The 26166-nt window shown below is 31.7% G+C and overlaps 1 protein-coding gene across 1 annotated transcript; it reads left to right on the forward strand.

Annotated features, from left to right (window-relative positions):
- Window positions 1–4273: 4273 nt before the first annotated feature.
- LOC125069555 (prolactin-releasing peptide receptor-like) lies at window positions 4274–10607 on the forward strand. Its single transcript, XM_047679076.1, has 3 exons — window positions 4274–4338; window positions 4552–5979; window positions 10573–10607. Exons 1-2 carry the CDS (start codon window positions 4274–4276, stop codon window positions 5960–5962), a joined length of 1476 nt encoding a protein of 491 aa, XP_047535032.1. The 3' UTR covers window positions 5963–5979; window positions 10573–10607.
- Window positions 10608–26166: the final 15559 nt, after the last annotated feature.

The raw sequence follows: 26166 nt of genomic DNA on the forward strand, positions 1-26166 counted from the left end.
CATAATCACATAAATCGGATCCGGAAGCATCTTTATATGTTTATATGTATACAATCTATATGACTGGTATTACTTTGAATTTGCGAATCTCGAATACAAAACGATGGTAGTTCTAAAAAAAATTCATACGATGGGTATAGGTAGGTTCATTTAAGTAAATGCAATTCATGGCTTTTAAAATAATCAACTAAACTCAAGAACTTGTAAACCCTTATAGGGTGAAAAATTCTATAAATTTTCCGTCCATTGTTAAAACTTATTTAGTAGTAAATTTCATAAAAAATGATTTGATTGTTTAGTCGTAAAAGCGTAACAGATAAACAGACGGACATACAAACAGACAGATTTACTTTGGCACTTATAGTTATAGAAAAGATGAATAGTTTTTCTAAGAATATGAAATGCGTAACATGTGACAACTTAATTACTGAGACCGATTGACCAAAATTCAATGACAATTTTCCAGCTTTTCTCAAATAAGTAGTTGGGCCAAATATTTCTTATCTCTGATCACGTTGATATTAATAATTGCCTAAATTAATAAAGTTTTCATTTTTACATATATAGGTAATATATATATATAATTATATGATACTACTATTGATGATGACGTCCTGATCGATTTCGTTCGCCAATCTCAAGGTAGACCAGCTAACTATATATATACTGCACAAGTATGTGCGCAAATAAGTGCACTTTTTATTTTTTCACTCTAAAAATCCAATGGGAAGACAAATACAACACGAGCGATAATAGTTAGTTTAGAGAAATGTGCAAAACCAACGGATTTACGTACATTCCGAAAGAAGGATTGGACACAGTTAGAACTCCCAGTATATTTTCATCGGCCTGACCATGAGTTTGAACCCAGAACCTCAGTATCATTTGTAGTAGTGGCCTTGTATTTAATAGACCTACGAGGCCCCAATATCCACGACTATAATACAAATTAGAGGTACGTATAATATACACGAGTATACGAGTAACGAAGGTCTTGTGAGTGACGTGTTCGTGAAAACCAATAAGCCTTCGAATAAGGGTTAGAAAAATAAGAAGTACCTTCGTATTTTATCCTTCTGCCAACATCGACGTGTTAGTAATAACAAATAACATACATAAGGAATACCAAAACATACACGTTACTTTCTATAATGTTCAACTTCTAAGCTTTTCCATCATTTTTTATTATTTCTTGTTAGCAATTATAATAATTACGAATGAAACAAGAATTTGATTTATTTAAAATTTCAAGAAACCGATCGTCCAATCTAAAACCAAATACTCTGATTGAAATCGGTTCAACCACAAACAGAAGAATTATATAAAAAAAATATTAATAAATAACTTTTATTTTCACCATAAAGTTGCAATTCTCACAGACATGACTAAAGGCCGGCTTACATCTGGCGAAAGGCAGGATATTTTTCATTGTTCAAGAATAAACAACATTTGATGCGTGATTTATTTAAAGATAATCCGTTAACTAATGAAAGTCTAGTATTATTGTTTGTAACACTATAATCAATTTATTTAATTTACTTTGATCTTGCTTATAATGTTACGTCCCTGTAATGGATAAACAAATAAAAAAAAAAAAACAAATATCAAATATACTTTCCGTATTTGTATATTTTTTGTAAATAGTCGAAGTCGAAGGCTTATTAACTAGCCTTAAAAACAATGATTGCCAGGACGCAATTGGAAGTAACTTCCTGATTAATTGCAAACATTCCTGATAAGTTTCAAGATGAAAACAGAACAACGCAAAATAACTATTTACTTTAAGATAAATAAAAAAAACAACAATTTAATTTACATTATTTTAAAATCAATTATTGTGTTTTTGCATTATTCGTGGGCCATCTCTAATAAAATTGATATCTACAGAAGAAAAAGGAGATTGTTGTGTTATAAAACAATTTTATTAGAGATTCGTTACACCTGAATCAACAAGTACATTTAACATAATATTGGCGTAAATCTGAAAACACGACAAGCTTTATATTTCCTTACGTCTTGGTAATAAGAGCTAAATTTGCTTGAATGATTGGTGCAAATAAATTTGTCACATTAGGCAAGGACACAATCGTCTGTGGTTGTCATGGCGACGGCCCCATTAAGTCCGGCACATATTAACACAGATAGCTCGTATGTCGTAAATTCTTAATGTAAATCGTACAATGCGAGAAATTTGTTATAGGGAATCCAAATTCTTATATTAATTCGAGAATCAAAATTAATTCTATAGATCTATAGATCGGTTTAAGTTTGATAAATGTCAACTATTTAATATTATAACATATGCGACAGTTTGACAGGTTATTTTAATTAAACGTTTGTTTGTAAATCAAGCTTGAACGCCACGAAGAGAATATATTATATAACTAACATTTGGCATACAAGTCGATTATCGCATGGAACAGAATAACTTAGAATTTTAATTAAATTACACACATACACACATATGTACCTAGTGTACCTATTAAGTATTTATTTAAAAATATATAATATAAAATTACAGAGTCTAAATTTCCCACTGCTGGGATAAGACCTCAACTCGCTTTTTAGGAGAAGGTTTGGAGTTTATTTCAGCACGCTGATCTAATACGGGGTGGTAGATACACATGTGGTAGAATTTCGTTGATATTAGACAAATATAGGTTTCCTCGCGATGTTTTCCTACAACGCCGAGCACGAGATGAATTATAAACACATATTGTAAAATCAAATCAAAATATACTTTATTCAAGTAGGCTTTTACAAGCACTTTTGAATCGTCATTTAACAAACTATTTAAAGTAAAGCTACCACCGGTTCGGAATGTAGATTCTACCGAGAGAAACTCAGTAGTTACTCTTTTTCAACATCTAAAAATACAGTCATGTTAGTTAATTACAATTATATATGTATGTTATGTCTCCTGTCTGGAGTCAACTGGAGATTATACGAATTTTATGTCAAGATACTTTTGAGAAAAAAACTACTTTGTAATAGGATTCTGGAGTCTCCGTGGGCAATCATCTACCGGAAATTATAGGACAAAGGTGTATTATTCGCATTGTTCTTCTCCACTGAGATCAAGCAAATGCAATTATATATACATTAGACGTAACAAAAGACCAGTAGCTTAAGCACAACGGATTGGTTTGGATGCGATCTAACTATGCCATGCTCTAATGAATACGTCGTTCTAATGGTAGTGTTAATGCGGTTTTAATCTATGATCTTTAGGGCATTGTGACCCAGTGTTACAGGCACAAGAGACATATGATCTTAGTTATCCAGGAAATCTATGGTTATTGGAAATACCATCCGTTGCTGCTCAGTACTTAAAATAATTTTAATAACATAAAAAAGATAAATAATTAGTATCGCTCGATCACAAATATTGATTAATATTTTAACAGTTGCTTTATGATTTCTAAACATCATAACTACACTAATTTAATTGGTGATAGAACTGTGTTCAAGCCCGTGTGGGTAGGTACTCCCACACGGGCCTACCTACTCATCAGATATTCTAACGCCAAACAGCTATACACTAAGTTTTGTTTTCCGGTTTGAAAGGAGAGTGTGTAACTGCAGGTTGGTGTCTATGCATCAATGTCTACGAGCGGTGGACCACTAACCACCAGATGGTCAAGATATCCGTCCCCCTACCTATTACATAAAAAAACAAACAAACTACGATGGCGCATGACCATTTTAAAAATATATTTTTTTTAAAAATTGTTTGTACCCATAGCTTGTTTTTCAAGATTATCGAAACGGATGTCAAGACGTTTTGGTAATTTGGTTTGTGTGTGCTAGTGACTTCTGTTTGCAATTATCAAAATTAAGACTAAAGGTCTCAAGTAGTCATAAAGTATTTATTGCATACCAAATAGTAAAAATATGAAAAAAAAATGCATTTTAATATCTAAGACACAATTAATCATGAAAAATTCTGGCCACGAGCATTCTCCCTTCTAGCTATTGTTAAGTAAAACAAAAACATTAAAGTCTTAATAGCACCAAGAAAACATTTCGGGTCGTAAAACGAATGTAAATGTCGGCGCAAATTAATAGTAGCAATTCTTACGCACAATTCAATTATGTCCATTATGGTTTATTCTTTAAAATGTAATTAAATAGAGTACTCTAAGCAATATCCAATAAAAACCCATGTTTTACATATATTAAGATCATTCCCTAAAGATTAAATAAAAGTTTGGGCTAAGATGAAATATCGTAATAGAACATTGTTTACAAGAAATTTTTAAATATTTTGATAATGGCAATCAAGCAAATGACCTACCTGCTGGTAAGTGATCTCCTCCATCCAACGACACTGGTATTGTAAGAAATATCGATTATTATTTACTCTAGTCATGCACCGCTAAGCACGAGACCTAACCTGTTACGTCCCTTGTGTCTGCCATAACACTCGTACAAGCTCCCTTTAAACAAATACATAATAATACGGAGTTTTCCTTTGCAACATTTGTCTTTCTTAGGGGTGTATACTAAAATCAACATAAATTTAACTAAAAATATTATTTTTGTTTACAGATGGATTGGCGTGTTTCTCTATTCACAAGATCCTTCAACGAGTAAAATGCTGTCCGCTTACAATGGCAGCTTCGATGATATTTCAATGATCAAATATGCGTCTGCTGCTATGAATCTTAACAGCACATCTTTCGTCGGGGGAGTCCTGATCTTGACAAAAACATTAACAGGAGAATCAGTTGAAGTGATAGACGAACCGAAATCAAATCGAACAACCGATATCATCGATGTGAAAATTGTCCAAGTGGCTTTCTGCATACTGTATTCCATAATATTCGTACTTGGCGTGTTCGGTAACGTTCTAGTCTGCTATGTCGTCTTCCGAAATCGAGCGATGCAAACTGTGACGAATCTCTTCATAACGAACTTGGCATTATCTGATATACTCCTTTGTGTTTTTGCTGTTCCTTTGACGCCTATGTACACTTTTATTGGAAGATGGGTTTTTGGAAGATTGTTATGCCATCTAATGCCATATGCTCAAGGAACTAGTGTCTATATTTCCACTCTCACTCTGACATCAATAGCGATAGACAGATTTTTTGTCATTATTTATCCCTTTCATCCAAGAATGAAGCTTAACACTTGCATATTCATTATAATATTTATTTGGGTATTTTCTCTGGTGGTCACATGTCCTTATGGACTTTTTATGGGGATCCAAATAACGAATAATAAAACTTACTGCGAGGAAAGTTGGCCATCTGACAAATCAAGAAAAATCTTTGGAGTCTTCACCACAGTTTTACAATTCCTTATACCATTTTTAGTTATAGCGATATGTTATACGTGCGTTAGTTTAAGATTAAACGACCGAGCTCGGTCGAAGCCAGGTGCTAAAAATACGAGAAGGGAAGAAGCAGACAGAGATAGGAAAAGAAGGACGAATAGGATGCTCATATCCATGGTCGCTATATTTGGCATATCTTGGTTGCCATTAAATTTAATAAATATATTTAATGACTTCTACGCTCAGATGACAGAGTGGAATTATTATTATGTTTCCTTTTTCCTCGCACATTCTATGGCAATGGCATCGACCTGCTATAATCCATTCCTGTACGCGTGGTTAAATGAAAATTTTAGAAAGGAGTTCAAACAAGTATTACCATTTTTCGAATCGACGGGAGGTGTTCGGAACAGCTATCACTCAGGAAGGATGCCTACCCATAAAACTGATAAAATATGCAACGGTAATGAAACAATTCAAGAAACGTTACTAGCGTCTTCTTTCAATAGAGGACCATCAATAAAACAACGCATATTCGACGGAGGAAAGAAAGACAATGGAGTTGAGATTGAAAACATTTTATTAGAAGAGAAAAATATTTCCGCAACGTTTCAACCTAAGAATGAGAATATTAATTTACAGTTGATAGACGAAGAATCACAAATTAGCGAACCGAAGTAAATGAATCCAATCAAATAGTAAGTTTTACCTTTAACACGATTGTTGATAAATTCAAGAAGATTATTTCATTGAATAAATTTAATTTTTCATGGCGAGATGCGCTATTACAATGAAATATCGTTAAGCAGTTGTTCGTTTCGCAAAAATACCAATGAAGCGAGGTAGTTGTCACTTTTTCAATATTAATAACAATAAATATATCAAAATAGGATATCAATTTTTTTATATAATATAAATTCCGTTATGATACTGAGAGTGTTTAGCAAATTCTGTTTTATATTAAATGTCTCGGTTTTCACCTTGTTTACGATACACTAATGGTCTAAGTTTACTTTAAGTGCTATATTTACTACTTAAATAATAAATAGTAAAGCAACTTCAGTGCACATTTTTTGCACCTCAGTGTATTTTATTTGACAAGGTCTTAATTAAGTATTTCAGTGTTTCTATTACTCTGTGTCATGCAATATCGATCACGAATTCACGTACCGCAATATTTGTATTTAGAATGATCAGACTAAAAGTAATGATACCAAATATTTTGTGCAAAAATTTGCTCACTGAATCATTAAATGGCAAATAATGACAATGGCAAAACACTTTCATATTATTACATGTCTTTCTGTAATATAAGCACAATATTCGGTAATCTAAGCACAATCAGAATCAAAATACTCTCATTCAAGTAGGCTCATAAAAGCACTTTTCAATCTTTATGTTTGTTATTTATAGTATTATAACTTCTCTCTCTTTAATTTTTAATTGGTTTTAGTTTATAAAATGATGCAACTTCACCTGTGAAAAAGGGTATACCAAGTTTCTCGACAATTTTTTTCTGCAGAATCTACACTCAAAATCAGTGCTGGATTTACATTTAATTCATTAAATGAATCCTGTTATATTTTTTTCAAAAGCGTACTTAAGCATATGTTTTTTTTTTTTTTTAACTTCTCTAAATTATTGGAACTAATATGTTAATCCGCTTTTATATTTTGTAACTAAGAATAATATTTTATCACTTTACTAAATAACAATTTTACTAAATTTCATAACAAATGCAAATATAATCCTAAGTAACAAATTTTCAATCTATTTACATAAGAATTATTAGCATGAATTGCTTTAATACAGATATGAATAAAAATAGTTATTGTATAAATCTTAACCGCGTGGAATGATGGCAGCATTCACCCATTGAGTCGCAATTCCGATCCTCTGGGCAAAAAACCAACCAGCCCTCCTGTCACCAGTGGAGGCAATAAGGTGATAAGTAACAAATTAGATTATAGAAAAAACAGAACGTTCGAGCGCACAAATAACTGCATTCTATAAGAAGGAAATCAAATCTCGCCGTAGAACAAACTGTTAATGTCACAAAGCGACATTGACCATAATAAATATAATTAGACAATACATAACGTATCAAAAAGTCTTTTCAAGTCAAAAATATTTCACGAGTTAAATTCGACGTGATTTAAAATATTTTTTTGATTTCGTAGTTCATATCGTAATAACGCGTTATATTCGAGGTTTTGTTTTATCATCTTAATTCGACGAATTGGTGTCTAGATGCCTCGAATGACCTCGATTATATAATTAAATGAATCTTTTAGACTCATATTATCAGTTGCTTTTCAAACGAGATGTAACGTCATACTTACGTCAAACTTCGTATTGCTTTTAATATTTCGCTATTGAAACCTTATAACGACTACACATAACCCAACCAACTTCAATCGTCATAAACAACACAGTTACAATTTCTATATAAATACGACTAAGAATATTAACGTATGTGTTAAACAAACTTACAGGTGTGTGAGTTAGGAGAATCATGATCGATTATGTAATCGAATCTAATCGAATTTTTATGACGACGATATAAAATCACAACACTTAAAAAAAAAAAAGAAAAGTTTAAAAATAGAACAGTTTAAGATCGCATATTAATTTTCATTTGCCTATTCTATTATCTAGAATTGAAGACGACATTTTTTATATTTAAATTAATCATTTTATTGTTTTGTAACACTAGAAATCAAAATTTGATCCGGGAAAAACTACTACGGGCAACCCCAACTTAAGTTCAAATCTTATGTAAATGAGGGCTTAATCTTCAAAACAAACATTTCCAATTTAACTGAAATTGGAAACTGGCAGTAATTGATAACAAGTTTACATATAACTATTGATTATTACATATGAAACAATTGAAGATAAACGATTACCAATCTAACTTATAACATTCCAAACAACTTATTTCCATATTGAAATTAATTTGTTTTCATTGAAATAATTTTCATGGCTCGTTCTCGATTTCAGTTTTAATATGATTTAATTATACTATTATATGTTCGCTTCAGTAAGCGTTAAATTAAAATCTGATTTATATTTACTTTTTATATTTTAAAATGGAAAAAAAAATCTTTTTTATCTGTACCATAATATAAAACACTTCAGTGTCGGCTTTAATGGAACTGGCGTTGAAAATGTCTATACAATTTTGTCGTGCGGCGATTGTTGTAAATTTAAAAAAAATATATCACAACATTCAACAGGATACATTCATTCCCAGGATGATTTTGATATCTCTGATATCAAAATAATCCTGGGAACGTAGAGACATGAGAATTACTGAATATTCTTTTTTTATTTTTAAAAATATAAGTTCCTTAAAAAATACTGCAGCATAGTTCAAGTTAGCTATAATAAATAAATAATATGACGACCTCTGGGTCGTGTAGTGTGTTTTCATGGGTACGCCACTCCGAGGTCCCGGGTTCGATTCCCGGCCAAATCGATATAGAAAAAGTTCATTATTTTTCTGTGTTGTCTCGAGTCTGGGTGTTTGTGGTACCGGCACAAGTACTTTAGCTACTTACAATAAAAAAAATATATAATAATATAAATCGCTTTAGTCGCAATAAATTTCTGCGTCGGGCCACAATTTGGAATCACACCACTGTGCAACCTTTAAAAGTAGTTGTTTTATTTCTATGTATTTTTATAATTAGTATCTTTTGTTTTTCTATTTGTAATTTTTATTTTTATTGTTATTAATTTTTATTGTAAAGTTTTTAAAGGAACTAGTCATTTCCACAATAAAACAATAATTATTGTATAGCGTTTGTTTGTTTATATGTTAGTTTGGTATATACAAATGCATATATATATATATATATATATATATATATATATATATAATATTACTAAAGTAAAAGTAGTTATTTCAATATTACAAACAGACACTCCAATTTTATTATATGCATAGATTCCAACTGAATAAGGAATACAGATATACAAACTTATTTTATGTTACACTAGCAAATGTTACACTAGCAATGGGTCTGATGGTGGTTCGTCGCCTACAGCTCGGCACTGTAAGAAATATTAACTATTCCTTCCACACTTCCAGACCTTGAAAGCTAAAATGTATGTAACTCGTGGCTATAGTTTCTCTGAATCGCTCAAACTTTTAACCAGAACACAGGAATGTTAAGCATTGCTGTTTGGCAGTTGGATATTTATTAAGTGGGTAGTACCTACCCAGACGGGCCTACCACCAAGTACTTGATTAATATACCTTTAGTTATTTATAAAACACTATCCTTTATAGTTCCGATAACAATTTCTTGACATTTAAAACGCCATTTTTACACGAATCCAAAATAAATAGTATACAAATTATCATTCAAGATTACGACGATTATTTATTAGTCTTAACTCCTTCTGTGATTGGAAAAGCCTACAGTTATCTCGCTAACTCGCAGGTGTGCACATAACTTTACGATTGATTAAGACTTGTTAACACTAGTGTGTTTGATCTTCGATTTAGAAGTTTTATTGGTTCAAACACATTATACCGCTAAGCTTAAAGTTATATAACATTGGTTTACTTGAGTACAGACCTAACAATGCTTATAATTTGAATATCGAATTTTCGAATCAATTAATTAGAATACGATTATTGTAAGGCTCGAGGCTCTGTTTTCTCGATGAGGTTATTTTATAGGCTTTTTTATTTTGGTTTAGCCGAAAGATTTATTTTATGTTTTCAATATTTAATAAGTCGTTTTTGCGTTCGGATACATTCGATGACATTTATATGAGTATCTAAAATCATATTTTTTTTTCGATTTTTTATCGTATATTTTGAAATTTATTTATGATTATAATATTTAATCACAAAAATCATAATCAAATATTTTATTTATTAGATAAGTATTGGACTCGACTATTTTTGAATGGTTTGTCAAAAATCTACAATCGTTTGGAAAAAGGACATCGGTTTAAAAAAAAAAAAACTAATTTAGTAACTCAAAGTTATTATATTAAATGAAATATTTTTTGATTAAAATTAATGTAGAAACAGTAATAAAATATTAATGAATAAAATTATACCCCCTAAACCAACTGCTGGGGGTAGAAGATTTTTGGAACTTAAATGCTGTTCCAATGACGGACTCTTTTGGCAGAATGTTATCCTACATAATATGCAGGTTTCTTCACGATTTTCCATAATAAAAATCTATAATTCAAGGTCATAGGAATTACGGTTTAAAACAAAAGTGTTATTATTAATTAATTTTAAGCATATGTTTTTGTTACAGGAACATCCCCAACCATCAACTCCAAACGACAACACGAAACTAAAATAGTTATTTTATATCAAAATTTGTTTTCTTTGATAACTATATAAGCCACTACAATAACACGTGTATAATAAATATTTGTATATTGAAATCACAGTTATATTTGTATAATAAGGAAATATGTATAATTTAAGTAATCAATATTTTTTATTATGATATAAATGTCGGCTTAAATACGTTTTGTAATTTAAGGAATACATAAATATAAATGGTGATTTTAGCGTAACTATATATCATAAATCAATTTATATATGTAAATTATAAAAAATTGTAAGGACCGTTAGTTCATAATAAATCTACATATATTGTAAATTGTAGATGGGAGCATACATTTTTTTTTCTTATGTTAATGGACAGACAGTTTTCTAATGGTTAGTACCAGCGCAAATAGACTATGTTGCTGTAAGAATTATTATCTATTCCTTACATTGCCAACGCGCCGCCAAACATGCACAAAGCCCTACCAAATAATACAATGAAATGTATAAAATTTCGGTTGCTCATAAACTTGAGGTTTGGTTAATATTTTAAATAATTTAACTTAAATTGGTCGGTTATATTAAGAGCAATTAGCATTGCTTCACAGTTTAAAATCTGATTTGATGAATGTTTAAACTGACGGTCCTTCCAATTCTCTGTTAACATAATTTAGTGTCAATTTGTATGTTGAAAAGTGATTGCTTCGCTTACTTCTTGAAATAGTTTAAATGTTGATTGATTATAAATATCGTTTGTAAATAAATAGAGTTATAAACGTTTCTGAGAGTAGAACTCGAATTAGTAAGCAAGTAGGTATCCAAGAGGCCTATTACTTAATGATATATGAACTAAGATAATTTAAGTTTAATCTAAAAATAAGGATTGTGACTATTATTGTTTGTGTTTCTTGAATAAACTGTTGAGCCCAATTTTAAACTTGACTGCGAATTAAATTTAAATTTATAGATCCTGTAACATATAAAAACTCTTTCGAACATTATCGTTTTAAAATTTTCTAGAATCGAATTTTGTACATACGTCTTACGTCAACTATGAACAATACTAAATTTAAATATATATATATATATATATACAAGAAGCAATCGAAGTTTAAAATTAAAGTTTATTAAGAAACATAAAACATAAAAAACCATTGTATTAATAAATTATTATCGACTAAATTAATTGTACAGATAATCAATGTAAATTAGGTAGTCTTGTAATGTACATATATCATTTTACTTAATACTTAGATGACATTCGAGATATTTCGCTTAATCGCTTTACGAGGTTTATTAAAGTTAACAAATTCATTATTAGATGTTAGCATGTGAATGAATAAAAGGCATTGTTTTCTAAAAGCTTGTATTATTTAAAGTTCCTTAATACTCCTAATATATATTACAGAATAGGGATGTTCCACATCAGACCAGTTGTTTACATAACCTAAAGATCAGAGACAGACCCTAGAATGTCAGGATACAACGTGGAATTTGAGTGTAAAATAAAATAGCTTAATAACAAAAACAAAATTCGTTGGAACGAAGTTTTATTATTTTATTAGTATGTAGCATCGGCAAAATTCATAAAACCAATCACATCCGAAATTAGTGCGTCCTTAAAATCGTCAATCTTTATTTATTTCTTATGCGAAAATGATCTTGCAGAAATTGTTACGTAAATGAAAAGCGTTACGCCCCCTCCGGGCGATCTTTCGATCTATTTATCTTACTCCTGTCTATTGCAATTGTTTAACAAAACATTATTTAAACTTTTTTTTAATGCACATGGTATTTTTATTTATAATCAATATTGGACAACATCACATACATTCACATCAATCAGAAGTAACGACGGTACCACAAATACCCAGACCCAAGACAACATAGAAAACTAATGAATTTTTTCTACATTGACTTGTCCGGCTATCGAACCTGGGACCTCGGTGTAGCGTATCCATAAAACCGGTGTACTCACTCGTCGTCGTTATTTATTTCAATGTATGTGTTATTGAATACATAATATACATAGCCAAAGCAACTTCGTTTCAACCCAGCGCAACACAAACCTTTATTAACCCTCGATGCAAAAAGAGAGGTTATATAAGTTTAACGTGTCTGTGTATTTGTGTATCTGTCTGTGGTATTGCAGCTCCCACAGGGATAAACCGATTTTTGTTCAGTTTTTTTATGTGTCATAGATAATTTAATCCCGAGTATTCTTAGCAAAGTCTGTTCAGTCGTTTGAAAATCACCAGCTCTCGATGGATCCAGTTGAAACAACTGAATTTCTTGGCCTTACACTTGATGCCAAATTACAGTGGCTCCCCCATATAAACGGATTGGCGGGTAGACTGAGTTCTGCGGCATTTGCGGTCAAAAAAATTAGATTATTTACCGATGTTGATACGGCTCGCCTAGTTTATTTCAGTTACTTTCACAGTATAATGTCCTACGGTATTATGCTTTGGGGTAACGCAGCCGCTATCCATACTATATTTGTGCTGCAGAAGAGGGCTATTCGCGCAATCTATAACCTAGGAGCCAAGGAATCTTTGAGGTATAAATTTAAAGAAATTAAGATATTGACTGTTGCTTCTCAATATATATTCTGTAATGTTTTGTATTTACGGAAAAATATTAATGTTTTTATGAGAAAATGTGATTCTCATAACGTTGGTACAAGGAACAAACACAATCTTGTTACTCCTGTTACTCGACTGCATAGAGTCAGTAACTCTTTTGTGGGGCAATGTATACGCTTCTACAACAGGATCCCAGAGAGCGTTCAAAATGCTTCTGTTGCGAAATTTAAAAAAATTGTTAAGGAACGCTTGTGTGCGAAAGGTTACTATACAATTAGTGAGTTTATGTTTGATAGCACACCTTGGGAATGAAACGATCGCCTCCTGGCTGTTTCTACTCATATACAATTATGTATATAATTAATTTGACGTAAAAAAAAAAAAAGTCCCGCTGAGTTTCTTTCGCCGGTTCTTCTCAGGTCAGGGTGTTTTCTTTTTCCGAACCGGTGGTAGTGTTTAACTTGACAATCAATAAGAAAGTGTAATACTTCTATATTGAATAAAGGAATTTGAGTTTGAGTTTGAGTTTAATAGTTGATGAGGGTATCTGACATCGAGTAACCTTCCCTATGTCCTATCGATTTGAAATTTGATACCGTAATACTTCAATTATATTGAAAGAACATGATAAGGTAACCATGACTTCAAATATGACATTTTAAAGTAAGGTTTAAATTTCGAAGGTTGGTAATTAAATGGGATCAATTAGGCTTAATATATATATTATACTATATTTATACCTATGATTTCTAGTATCTAACTTACTAACTCAACTAACTTATCTCTATATACCTTCCTAATATTTATAGCTTTAAAAAGGACAAAATAAAATTAAAAATTAACCTAATTAATTTTACAAAAAATTAACTCTAAAAATTAACAAATAATATTTTAAGCATATTATAATTTTTTATCGTCACACACATTATGTACGTTGAATTTTTTTTATTTTTCAAGCGTCGTCATCGCGTCGGGGGACCGCTAAAATATAAAGTTTATTTGCAACTATTACCTAATTAATTATTACGAATTACATTTAGGTACGAGCGATCGTAAGTTTCGTGCTTAGTCTACGCTCTTTGCAATGCTGCGCGGGTAGCTCGGTATGCATATATTAGTAATAAAAATTAACCCTTAAAAATCTCGTAATTAACGCATCATGCCCAAAGTCATAATCAGAAATAAGTAGGATAAGAATAAATGTCGAATATAAGTCGGAATAAAACATTGCTGAAACGAAATATCCTTTTTACATACAGTCACGCAGGATAAATCATTACGTAATAATATATTATTATCTAAATATCAAAGAACATGAAACGTATAGTTAACTGCTACATTAAATTCAACTTATATCGGTCGGGTCACAATTCCTAGAATAGTTCAGGCTCACAAGCAAGTGTTTCAATTATTTCAGTAAGTAGTTTTTTAATTTCCTTGCAATTATCGTCGTACTCCAAGAACTTATTAATTAAAGCAATACATTGAGTGACTTAACAAAACAAATGAATTTGTCACGATAAATAAAAAAAAAATACGGTCGACTAACAAATAGACTAGTGTGTATACTGTTTATCAACGAAACTCTATGTTTTCATATTTTATTTTATACTGATTTATTTATTTAATAGTTTACTTTGATCATAAATTCCTTCAGTAACGATCAATGTCGATGTATGCATGATGATATGACATGACATGATGCATACGTTCCGAGACGACCACATTTTTTTCCACATACCATCTAAGAAAACAAATGAAAGTTGCATTTTACACGTTAATCCTTTAATAAATATATAATCTTTTTTATGACATAGGTAGTTGGCGTAGCAAATGTACCACTTGATGGTAAGTTGTCACCACCGCCCACAGACATTAGCACTGTATGAAATTTTAATCATCTCTACCTTGCGAATGCCGCCACCAACCTTAAGATTTTATGTTTATTATTAGATGTTATGTTCTTTGTAGCTATAGTTGCAGTTGCTCACTAACCCTTCAAACCGGAATACAACAATACTGAGTACTGCTGTTTTGCGGTAGAATATTTGATGGGTACCTAACCAGACGGACTTGTACAAAGCCCTACCACCAAGAGTAATAATATGTATCTGGATATGTATTTATAAAATAGTTTAAATTCGGTGCAATAAATTTGCGAGCATAATACCCGAATAAAGAGGTTTGCTACAGACAAATGTCTTTATATAGCGACACGGCTTTTACATGCCAGGAACTTGAAAATAACTACATACGTATGTCTTAAAACCAAGTCATAGAAAAAAATAGAAAACAGTACTAACCTAATTTTATTTAACCGTAACTTGTAACCTGTAACTTATAATTTTTATTTCTTATTTTAGTACATTTCCCAATCCACAAAAACAGGATAGTAAAGTTTTACACAGCCACTAGTGTATATATATGTCACCACTATAATTTATCAAACCGAAAGATTATAAAGTAATCACCAAAAACATTAAAAAAAAAAAACTACATACAGAAAATATCGATTCATTTTTATATATAAGTAATACGTTACGCAACATTTAACGTAAATGACAATCGACTTAAACATCACAACGTATAATTCCATATTCAAATACTTAAATTAGTTCACAATGAGCGTAACCGTTCTAAAAGGCCCGTTTCTCGAAACGATGCTATTATCTTAACCCACACATGCAAGTTAACTGGCGGAAATACGTTACGCTTTACAACCTCGTTCATTTCGTCTAACTGATTCCTTTAAATGTATTACATACCGTTTTCTTAACCCTATTATTTAATTTACTTTGTAGAATACTTTTTACTAAAATATCTTCGGAAATAAAATCATTGAGAGGCTTAGCATCAAAGTAAAGTTCTAAATGTTCTCTGCTTTTGAGGATTAGAAACTCAAACCCGGTTTGAACCCGCAACCTTCGGTTATTGTTCACACGTTCCAGCTACTGAGTCATCTTAAAGTCATGATTATATACATATTTTCTTGAAGCCCAGACCTTAACCAAAGATTACGAGTTCGAATCCGTGTAAGGACATACATTGCCATATATTCTGTATACTAGAAGAGAAAGGTTTTATGTTATTATAAAACCTCAGCATAATATTTTAGCAAATAAAAAAATAAAAAGAGTTCTCAGGTATTAATCTCTGAGCTGATTGAAATGATTTATTCATCGCACGTTCAATGGCGAAGGAAACTTGGTGAGAACTTCGACATGGATTGAATTCTGTCACACATACGTGTATCCGTTAATATATGCACTAAATCAAGGTAATGTAATAAACTCCAAGCCGCCTCCTTGACACCAGTGAAGTATTTACTAACTGTAGGAAATTTACGAAAATTTATCTTCTGTAATATTTACTAATTACCTGATACTTTATAACGATACGAGTCAAGATTTCGACGATTTTTTAATTATTTTTTTTAAGTTATAGGTGGCAAACGAGCAGGAGGCTCACCTGACGGAAAGTGACTACCACCGCCCATTGACATCTACAACACTGGGGAGCTTGCAGGTGCGTAGCCGGCCTTTAAGAACTGAGTACGCTCTTTTCTTGAAGGTTTCCAAGTCGTATCGGTTCGGAATACTCGCCGGCAAAAGCTGGTTCTACAGAGTGCTTGTGTGAGAGAGAAAATGTCTTAAAAATGTTATGAATTTCTATTATATCGGGTCATTCTCATAATCCGATGACATGGCAAATCCGACATATCAAAAATAATTCTATCGCTGGAGCAACTTTAGCTTGGCTTGAGCTATATTTTTTATAATAGATAATAGGCTACCAAATGGTAAGTGAAACCGTCACCCATATACTTTGTTCCACAAAGTGGCTGAGCGAGACAGAAAATATCTTAAAAATCGCGTTGTTGTGGATTTTCGGACATCTTACTTTAGAAAAGTAAAAGAACAAATGGTATATCTGATTATAGATGGATAATATATCGCGGCGTATTGACACAGCAATGCAATATATTGATGATTTATGACAGTATATATCTCACTCTTTCACTCTGTTCTGTCTCTATCTAACCAGCTCACGTGACGTGATATTTCTATAAAATTTTAAAAAGCTATTCACTAACATTTTCTCACCTTCGATTCTTATTTGAATTTGGAAAAGTAAGGAATATAAGCAGCGAATGTTAACTTATTATCTTTTTCTGCAAGATTTAGAGTTGATTCCACTACGCCTTTGCCGGTGGCCATATTCATCCGACACGTGCTGGTTTCTTGACGTAAATTCGTTAAAACAATTATAAGGATGGGAAATATGTGCAACTAAAGTTCGTTGTCGTGCTGGTTATATAAAATATAATAAGGCGTAATTAAATAATGCGTACTGTAATTAGTAATCATTTGTAAAATACAGACTCTACATTCCAAACCGAACGTCGGTTTACCTTTAATTAATTCTGTAAAACGAAAATGCTTGTAAGAGATATTTGAATAAAGTTTATAATAATTCAATTACACCTTTTCAAAGGGTACTGAATCAAAAACCATTTTTACTAATATAAAATTCTTAGAGTTGCTTTGTATGTAAAGGAGTTTTTCTATTTAATTATAATTTGTTATAAATATTCAAATTTTGTGTTTCTCATTGAATTATCTTTTGTAAAACACTAATATTCTCATTAACTGTCCAAGCAAACAGATAGTTTATATTGATTATTTTAGCATTATTTTGTATTTTATGTTACATGCACCTCTGTCCAAAAAGTCATGCAATATTGATTAAGGATTAAATTTTCATGTTCATTGATTATTGAAGAAATCAAAAATCTTCTACCATATCTTAAAGAAATGCCACAATCTGAGAAGAACATACGAAATAAATTCAGGGTAAGGATCTTTTTAAAAATTTAGATTTCATATTTTACAATGAGTGAAACATTATTTTATTTTAAATGTTCGTTGACGTCGCGGACGTTCGTTCCAATTATCTAAAAAATCATTGTTACAAGTCTAATGATATGCTAAAGATAATCGCAGCTCGCAGACTGAAGAACTCTATCTGACCACCGTTACATCGGAATCGAGATCTTCAACTCCCGCTAGCCGGCGGAATCCTATGGGATGCCAACCACGCTGCCTAGGTATCTTGGCCAGGCGGAAATTTGGTCTATAATTAACTTATTTCAACTAGATTTAATCCATGAATTTAGTTCCCAAAAAATTCCTGTGCTTTTATAATTAAACGCTTAATTGATAGTAAGCCTTAATATTTTTAGGTCAAGGCAAGGTTTCCGTGCGTTCGTATATAAAATTCCGCAAACATTTTTAACTTTGCCGTTTCATAAATTCAAATCATTTGTAAAAAATATATTGGTAAAGAAGGCATATTACTCAACACAAAATTACAAAAAGCGTGGAGCTAATACTATAATTGTATTTAAGTAACATGACTTTTAATTTTTTAATGTAGTAAAAGAGTAACTACTGAATTTCTTGCCAGTTCTTCGCGGTAGAATCTGCATTCCGAACCGGTGGTAGCTTCACTTAATATAGTTTGTTAAATGACGATTCAAAAGTGCTTCTAAAAGCCTACTTGAATAAAGTAGACTCGATAAAAGCCTATTATATAAAAATGCATTAGAAAAACTTGCGAAGCTTAAAGCTCAAGACTTTTTCGAATAAACAAGCATTGTGTAGGTCAAGTATCAAAAAATAATTATATGTAACCGTATAAGATTTAAGTATAGAAAAGGTTTTTTATTTGTAGGTTTCCTGCGTTCTTAGAGGTACAAGAAATCTTAAAACGTTTTATGCGTTGCAAGGTGTTTAAATATAATTGCACTTTAAATCCTTTGCTAAAACGCTCAAACGTACAACAACCCATAAACCCTACTTTGAAGCTCTAAGATTTTATAAAGCTCCCTTCTTAACCCGTCACGTCGTACTAGAGACGCTTTATTTTACATGCACATTATTTTTTTCTAATAGTCGAGGCCCAGGTCACACTCGTGATTCCTAACCAGAGCACTGAGATCTCTAGTGCTCAATTGGTGCATATAATCTAATATAATTAGCATTACAAAACCTTTTAGGTTCTGGAATAGATAATATTTTTTCCAACCGTGAACTTTAAAATATCAATTCAGTAATTTCTGAAATATTTGGAAATTTGCTTCAGTCCGCAGTTTCTCCTGCTTGTGATGTAGGGAGGCAGGTGATCGGTAGTTAGGGTGTAAATACTAATTTGTGTTTATAATTATTTTAAACTCAAACTAAAGAATAACATCGTGACGAAAAATATTAATTAATAACCTTTAAATATCTCACTGCTGAGCTGAAACCTCCTCTACTTTTGGCTTAGGTCGAACCAATATTTAAAGGTTAATTGTTAGTAATATTTAAAGGTCAATGTCTATGGGTTACGGTTTCACTTACCATTTGGTAGCCCATTTTCTCGTCTCCTTATCTATTAAAAAAAAAGATAGCTAAAGCCGTTGCTCCAGCGATATAACTATTTTTGATATGTCGGATTTGCCATGTCATCGTTATGAGAATGATATAACAGAGATCCACAATAGCGCGATTTTTAAGACATTTTCTGTCTCGCACAACCACTCTGTGGAACCAGCTTTCGCCGGCAGTTTTTCCGAATCGAGACGATTGGAAACCTTCAAGAAAAGAGTGCACTCCTTTCTTAAAGGCCGGCAATACACCTGCAAGCCCCGGCGTTGAAGATGTCCATGGGCAGTGGTAGTCACTTTCCATCAGGTGAGTCTCCTGCTCGTTTGCCACATCTAACATAAAAAAAACAGAGTTTACTTGTGATTTGAGCTTACACAAATGTGTACTATTATAGTCTGTGTAAAGACGTGACAGAGAGTAACCCAAATATTGAATATGTCAACTTATCTTGAATATGGTCGTTATTGTGCCAATATCAAGAACTAAAAATATTTAGTCATTCATGACTTCTCACGACATTATAAGATCAGATTGACAGACAGATTAAATATAATATATTTGTATTTTATAATTATCTTGTTTTAAGTGTTTCTTATTTCAAAACGACATTATATAATACCTTACATAAAACCTCAAATAGTTTACTTAGATCATTACATAATAAGTTTTTAGTCGCTTTTATATTTAAACTACTTAAACATTTTGGACTTGAGTGTTTCAGTCATCCCAATATATACACTTAAAAATAACCTTTCTCGTACCGTTATAGCTATCTCATTCGCTTGGAGTATTATTATGTAAATCAATTTAGGCTTTCATTGTGGTTTTCTGCGGAGTTGGGTGAAATTATTCACAATTCGATACGGCCGGCGCCGTCGTGACTCCGTCACTATGCTCGGATCACTTTTCAATTAACCCACTTCTCTGTATCTGATGTCTCCAATTTTTCGTAAAAGAATGTTTTAAATATGAAAATATCGATGTTTATATACATATCTTTTTATACAACTAGCCACCCGCCCCGTCTTCACACGAGTGCTATTTTTTTTAAAATAATTTATACCCTATAGCTTTCTATAGATAAACTAATTTAATCTTGTATAACATAATATTTTTTTATAATATATTATAGGTACATCTCAAGATAAAACCTTATTCGTACAAGTCCAAAATCGAGACAGCCTTTACATTACGTCATCTGTACACTATGATGACTGTATATAAATCGACGTCGTGTTTATTTTATGAAAAATGAAAGAAACGCCGACAGCATTTGAAAGGGTTTGGAGTATTAGTCTTTGTCAAAGTAAAAAACAAATTTCCATAGACTTAGTATATTCTTTTGATGCGTTTATTTTCTTCTTTTGTATGAAAGACAACGATTTAGGTTTATTTACCACAAAAAAAGTCTAACTAAACGATACCGATCAATATAACGGCTTATTTTAATGTAGCGTTTTTTTTCATTGAAAAGTAATTTTCTTAATAGTGTATGTATGTTGAGTATGTATGTATGTATTATACAGATATTCAACCGCCAGACAGCAATACTTAGTAGTGAAGTTTTGTGGCTTGAAGTGTGATCTTAGCTCCATATGGTTGGTGGTTCATCTGCTTTCTAAGAATGGAATCTTACAGCGCCAATAGCTATGAGCCGTGATGACCATTTACCATAAGGTGGACAATTCGCTCGTCCGCTTACTTATATTTTAGAAAATCATTAATTAATTCATTCATTCATTCGATTCTATAAGAGTCGCATTGTTTTGAAATTTATTCCAAATCCAGAAGGTCAAATAAGACATTTCATGTATATCTTATACGTTATTATATTTAAAGTTTTTCTTTTTTACATTTGTACCTCTACAGAGGTATTGTCCTTGCCTTTGGTGTGTCTTGTATTTAATTTAACCTTGTTATTTTGGTTTACATGTTTTTAGTCTTCGAGAGAGCCGAGATGGCCCAGTGGTTAGAACGCGTGCATCTTAACTGATAATTTCGAGTTCAAACCCAGGCAGGCACCACTGAATTTTCATGTGCTTAATTTGTTTTTATAATTAATCTCGTGCTCGGCGGTGAAGGAAAACATTGTGAGGAAACCTGCTTGTATCTAATTTCAACGAAATTCTGCCACATGTGTATTCCACCAACCCGCATTGGAGCAGCATGTTGGAATAAGCTCCAAACCTTCTCCTCCAAGGGAAAGGCGGCCTTAGCCCAGCAGTGGGAAATTTACAGGCTGCTAGTGTAATGTAAAAAAAAAAAATTAGTCTTCGTAGGATATCTGGATTTCTTCACCGATATGGAAAGAAGGTTTATTCGAGTTTAGCTTCATTATACAAACGTGGATTATTTATTTCGTAAAAAAAAAAAAATAAGAATATTTAAATTTATTTTTATGAAGAATATTGGAGGTAGTTTGGTAAGTAAGAGCTTACTATTGCGGTATAGTAAAAGTAAAAACTAATACCGGTTCGGACAAGAAAATACCCTGACACGGGAAGAACCAGCGAATGAAACTCCTTGGTTATCGATCACCATTTTGTCTAAATTTAATAAAAACACAAAAATGCTTTACTTACACATAATCACATATCTGGAACATTTACAGAACAATTGTTTCTATGGATTTTTGCTCAATAAAACAACTATTCCCTAGATTATTAAAAAATAGTTTTGAACATTTTGGTCTAAACAACAAACCACTTCGATTATGAGGTAGAAGCTTTATAATTGTCACACAACTCCTAGTGAACCTTAGATTTAACGTAAAAGGTTTTTTATTACACATAAAATTATTTTCGTAACGTCGACGCTTTTGGTGAATAAAGTCATAAGAGCAAGCGGGATTTTATTATTAATGGACGAGTGAAATTCTAAAGCGTATTTTAATAGATTCCGTCTTGTTTCGTCTTAAAATATTCTTGTTGATTCAAAACGTAGCAGTATTGTCTTGTAACTTGTTTATCTGTATATTTTCCGTCCAAGATTACAGCGATTTTTTTTTAATTAGTCGTTTATTTATTATTTCTCGCTATTTTATTATTAAGTGGATATTAAATGTACAATAATTTTGCAAATAGTATTGTTTTATGTTGCCAAGTAAAAAATTCTGTATAAAATTATGACCACGTAGAATACTAATGTAATGCTATCGTTTCTTAGCATCTGGTCCTCATTATCAATATCTCAATAATATTAATACTAAAACTATCAAATACATTTTCAAAGAAATTAATAAAATGAAAATATCAAAAATGATTATTAAATCAATCCAAGTGGCGTTGGAAAATATGGTCAGCTAGTGAGTATGAGTACAAGATATATATATACTATTATAAATATCTTGACGTTTACTGAAATAGTCTATTGCAATTATAAGCTCATATCATCAGGCAATTCTACGAATCTAATTTTGCCTACTTTACTATAACAATATACCTAAAATATAAACTATAAAAATAATGTCTTCTAAAATAAGTATGCTTTAAAGTAAAATATTTTGTATTAAATTAAATAAGACAAGACATCAATTAAATTGAAAATCTGCTTAAGAGGTACTTACTGTACAATTCACGGCAATACTGTACACTTAGTATAATAACTAATGTCTTTTAAAACTGGTATGAATAGACCCTTGTATACTGGTATGAATAGATATATATCTATATGTGGGGCAAGAACCAAAGAATATTCTTTGGTTCTTGCCCCACACTCAATTGTGACGCAATATTAAATTCTTGTTTTCAACACTCGAAGCGTCGGATATCGTTCAATTTGTTTCATCCTCAAAATAAATATTACGTTCAAATTCAGTTGGTCAAATTAATTACGAGACAAAGGGGAAGGCGACCTACATTCAAAACCAATTAGAGGCTGTTTATTTACTAAATTATTGAAATCTATCAGCCTGTTACAAATGTAGTTTACGATATTCCTTTTGATTTATTCGCAAATCGAGGTTGATCTTCATTTGAATTTGTAACAATATAGAAATAACCAGTTACCCTTTATTATATACTACATTACAAACGTTAAATTATGTATTTTAATAAAATATATAAAATGCTAGCCGCATAATGACATTAGTTATATCAGAGGCGGTATAACTTATATAAATGCTGATTAACTAGCTGCTCGTCAGTAATACGATTAAATTTCATACATTAACAGCCTGTAAATTTTCCACTGCTGGGCTAAGGCCTCCTCTCCCCTTGAAGAGAAGGTTTGCAGCATATTCCACCACGTTGCTCAAATTCGAGTTGGTGGAATACACATGTGGTAAAATTTCGTTGAAATTAGACACATGCAAGTTTTCTCACGATGTTTTCCTTCACCGCCGAGCACGAGATAAATTATAAACACAAATTAAGCACATGAAATTCAGTGGCGCTTGCCTGGGTTTGAACTCGAAATCATCGGTTAAGATGCACGCTTTCTAACCACTGGGCCATCTCGGCTCTAAATTTCATACAAAGACCCATATTTATCTCCCACCATAAAGGTTGAAAATTTAAAATATATTTTGTTAGCGGATAGAAAAACTTTTTAGACTCAATTGTTTGTCTGTGCATTAACAGTCAGCTAGGATAAACGATACGAAATGTTACGTAAGGATAGATAACGTAAGTTTCTAAGTATATTGGTTTCTGCCTCGTTGATATAGTAGATAGCTTATCAGAACCGAGGTGTATTCAAACCTCCTCAGCACCTTCACTAGGTTAGCTTAAGGAGAAGACATCGGATGTAAAACTATGATCACATATTATGGAAAAAAGGAGCGTCGGCTAAGTAATATTTTTTTAACACTAACAATACGGAACCTTACATGGGAAATTACAGAATCATTTTAATAAATCCTTATAATATTGACATACAATTATAATTTAACTGAATCAATGAAGTGGTTTTCATATTTTAAAGTCGTGTGCATTTAGCTTTACGTACCATATTCCAAACCAAATATTATCTATAACCGATTTAAAAATAAAATTTCCATTGTTTTACAAGCATGCCTATAATAGTATTCCGTACCAAAAAAGTAATTGTTACAAATTATTCTTGTATGACCATCATGGCAAGGCTGATAAGAGTTTAAGTTGACAGTAAGGCTACTCTCATTTATCGGTACGTTTGAGGCAGATAGAGAAAAGACTTAGAAGCAAACATCAATAGATTTCTTCAGTATTAATGTTAACACAGATAACATATATTATGGTTGTGATCTATATTAATAATTTCGTGCGTTTCAGTCGACAACACATTTGAAAAATAGAGATATTGAGATATAATTGATATATTTCGATATTAAATCCGTCAAAGTCAAAGACATAACAGTTAAACGGGAGGCCATGATTGAAGTTTACAGTTGCGTTCAGAAAGCTTTGTAAAAAATTATTATTATTGTTAGTTTTTACATTTCACCACAATATAGATGTTGATAATCACAACATTTATAAAAAAAGTTATATGAAAGTAAATGATAAACTGTATTTGTTTAGTTTTATGTATTTTATTCGAGCAAAGTCGGGTTTTCATGTAGTATTAATATATGTAACATTAAATTAATCGGCCTGTAAATGTCCCACTTATGGTCAAAGCATTATTCCCACTTGGGAATACGGTTGGGTGTTGCCCAATGCTACTGCAATGCGGGTGGATACACATTTGGAAAATGTTTGTCTATAACATGCAAGTTTATTTCACCACCGAGCCTGAGATAAATTATAAATACATGAGTAGGTATTTAGTGGTGCCTGCCAGGACTTTAATCGGAAATCCTCGTTTAATAGTTACTTACTAATTACTAGAGTCATGCCTATATATGAGCCAAGTTGTTCTCCTGCTTAGAACACGTGCATCTTGACCAATTATCACGGGTTGAAATCCAAGCAAGCAACATTAAAATTTCATGTGCTTAATTTGTTTACAATTAATCTCGTGCTCAGTGTGGAAACATGCATGTCTAATTTCAATGAAACTTCCATTACGTTTCCCCACCTTGCATTGGAGAAACGTAATGGAATAAACTCCAAACCTTCTCCTCAAAGGGAGAGGAGGCTTTTGCCCAACAATAGGACAATTATAGGCTGTACTTTACATTTAACTGGGCCATGAAATGCCACACACATGAAACGTGTTCAGCTCTTGACAACAGTTAATGTTGTAACTTCAATCTTGTTCAATTTTGAATTCTATAGTCGTAATAGCACCAACAATACCAGAACCTTTGAGCACAGGCGATTACAAGCTAATCGCTTGACTTGCGACCAATTTTCCACTTGACAATAGCTGTCGAAGTGATTTCGAACTTCTCTTTCGTCCAATTATTCAATATAATACATATTTGCCAATTTCATACATTTAATAATACTTCGAAAGTGCATTAACCTTAAATGTTAAAAATATTAATTTTATTGACAGCTTAACAAATTACAATAAATTTTTAATATTTTATAATTTATTTTCGATTTTGTTGCATCATTATAATGTTCCGCGAACTCCATATGCCTTTTATTCTGTAATAAGCATTTAAGCCTTTTCCACAATCGCTGTTTGACT

Source organism: Vanessa atalanta, chromosome 15, assembly GCF_905147765.1.
Source record: "Vanessa atalanta chromosome 15, ilVanAtal1.2, whole genome shotgun sequence".
Classification (NCBI taxonomy): domain Eukaryota; kingdom Metazoa; phylum Arthropoda; class Insecta; order Lepidoptera; family Nymphalidae; genus Vanessa; species Vanessa atalanta.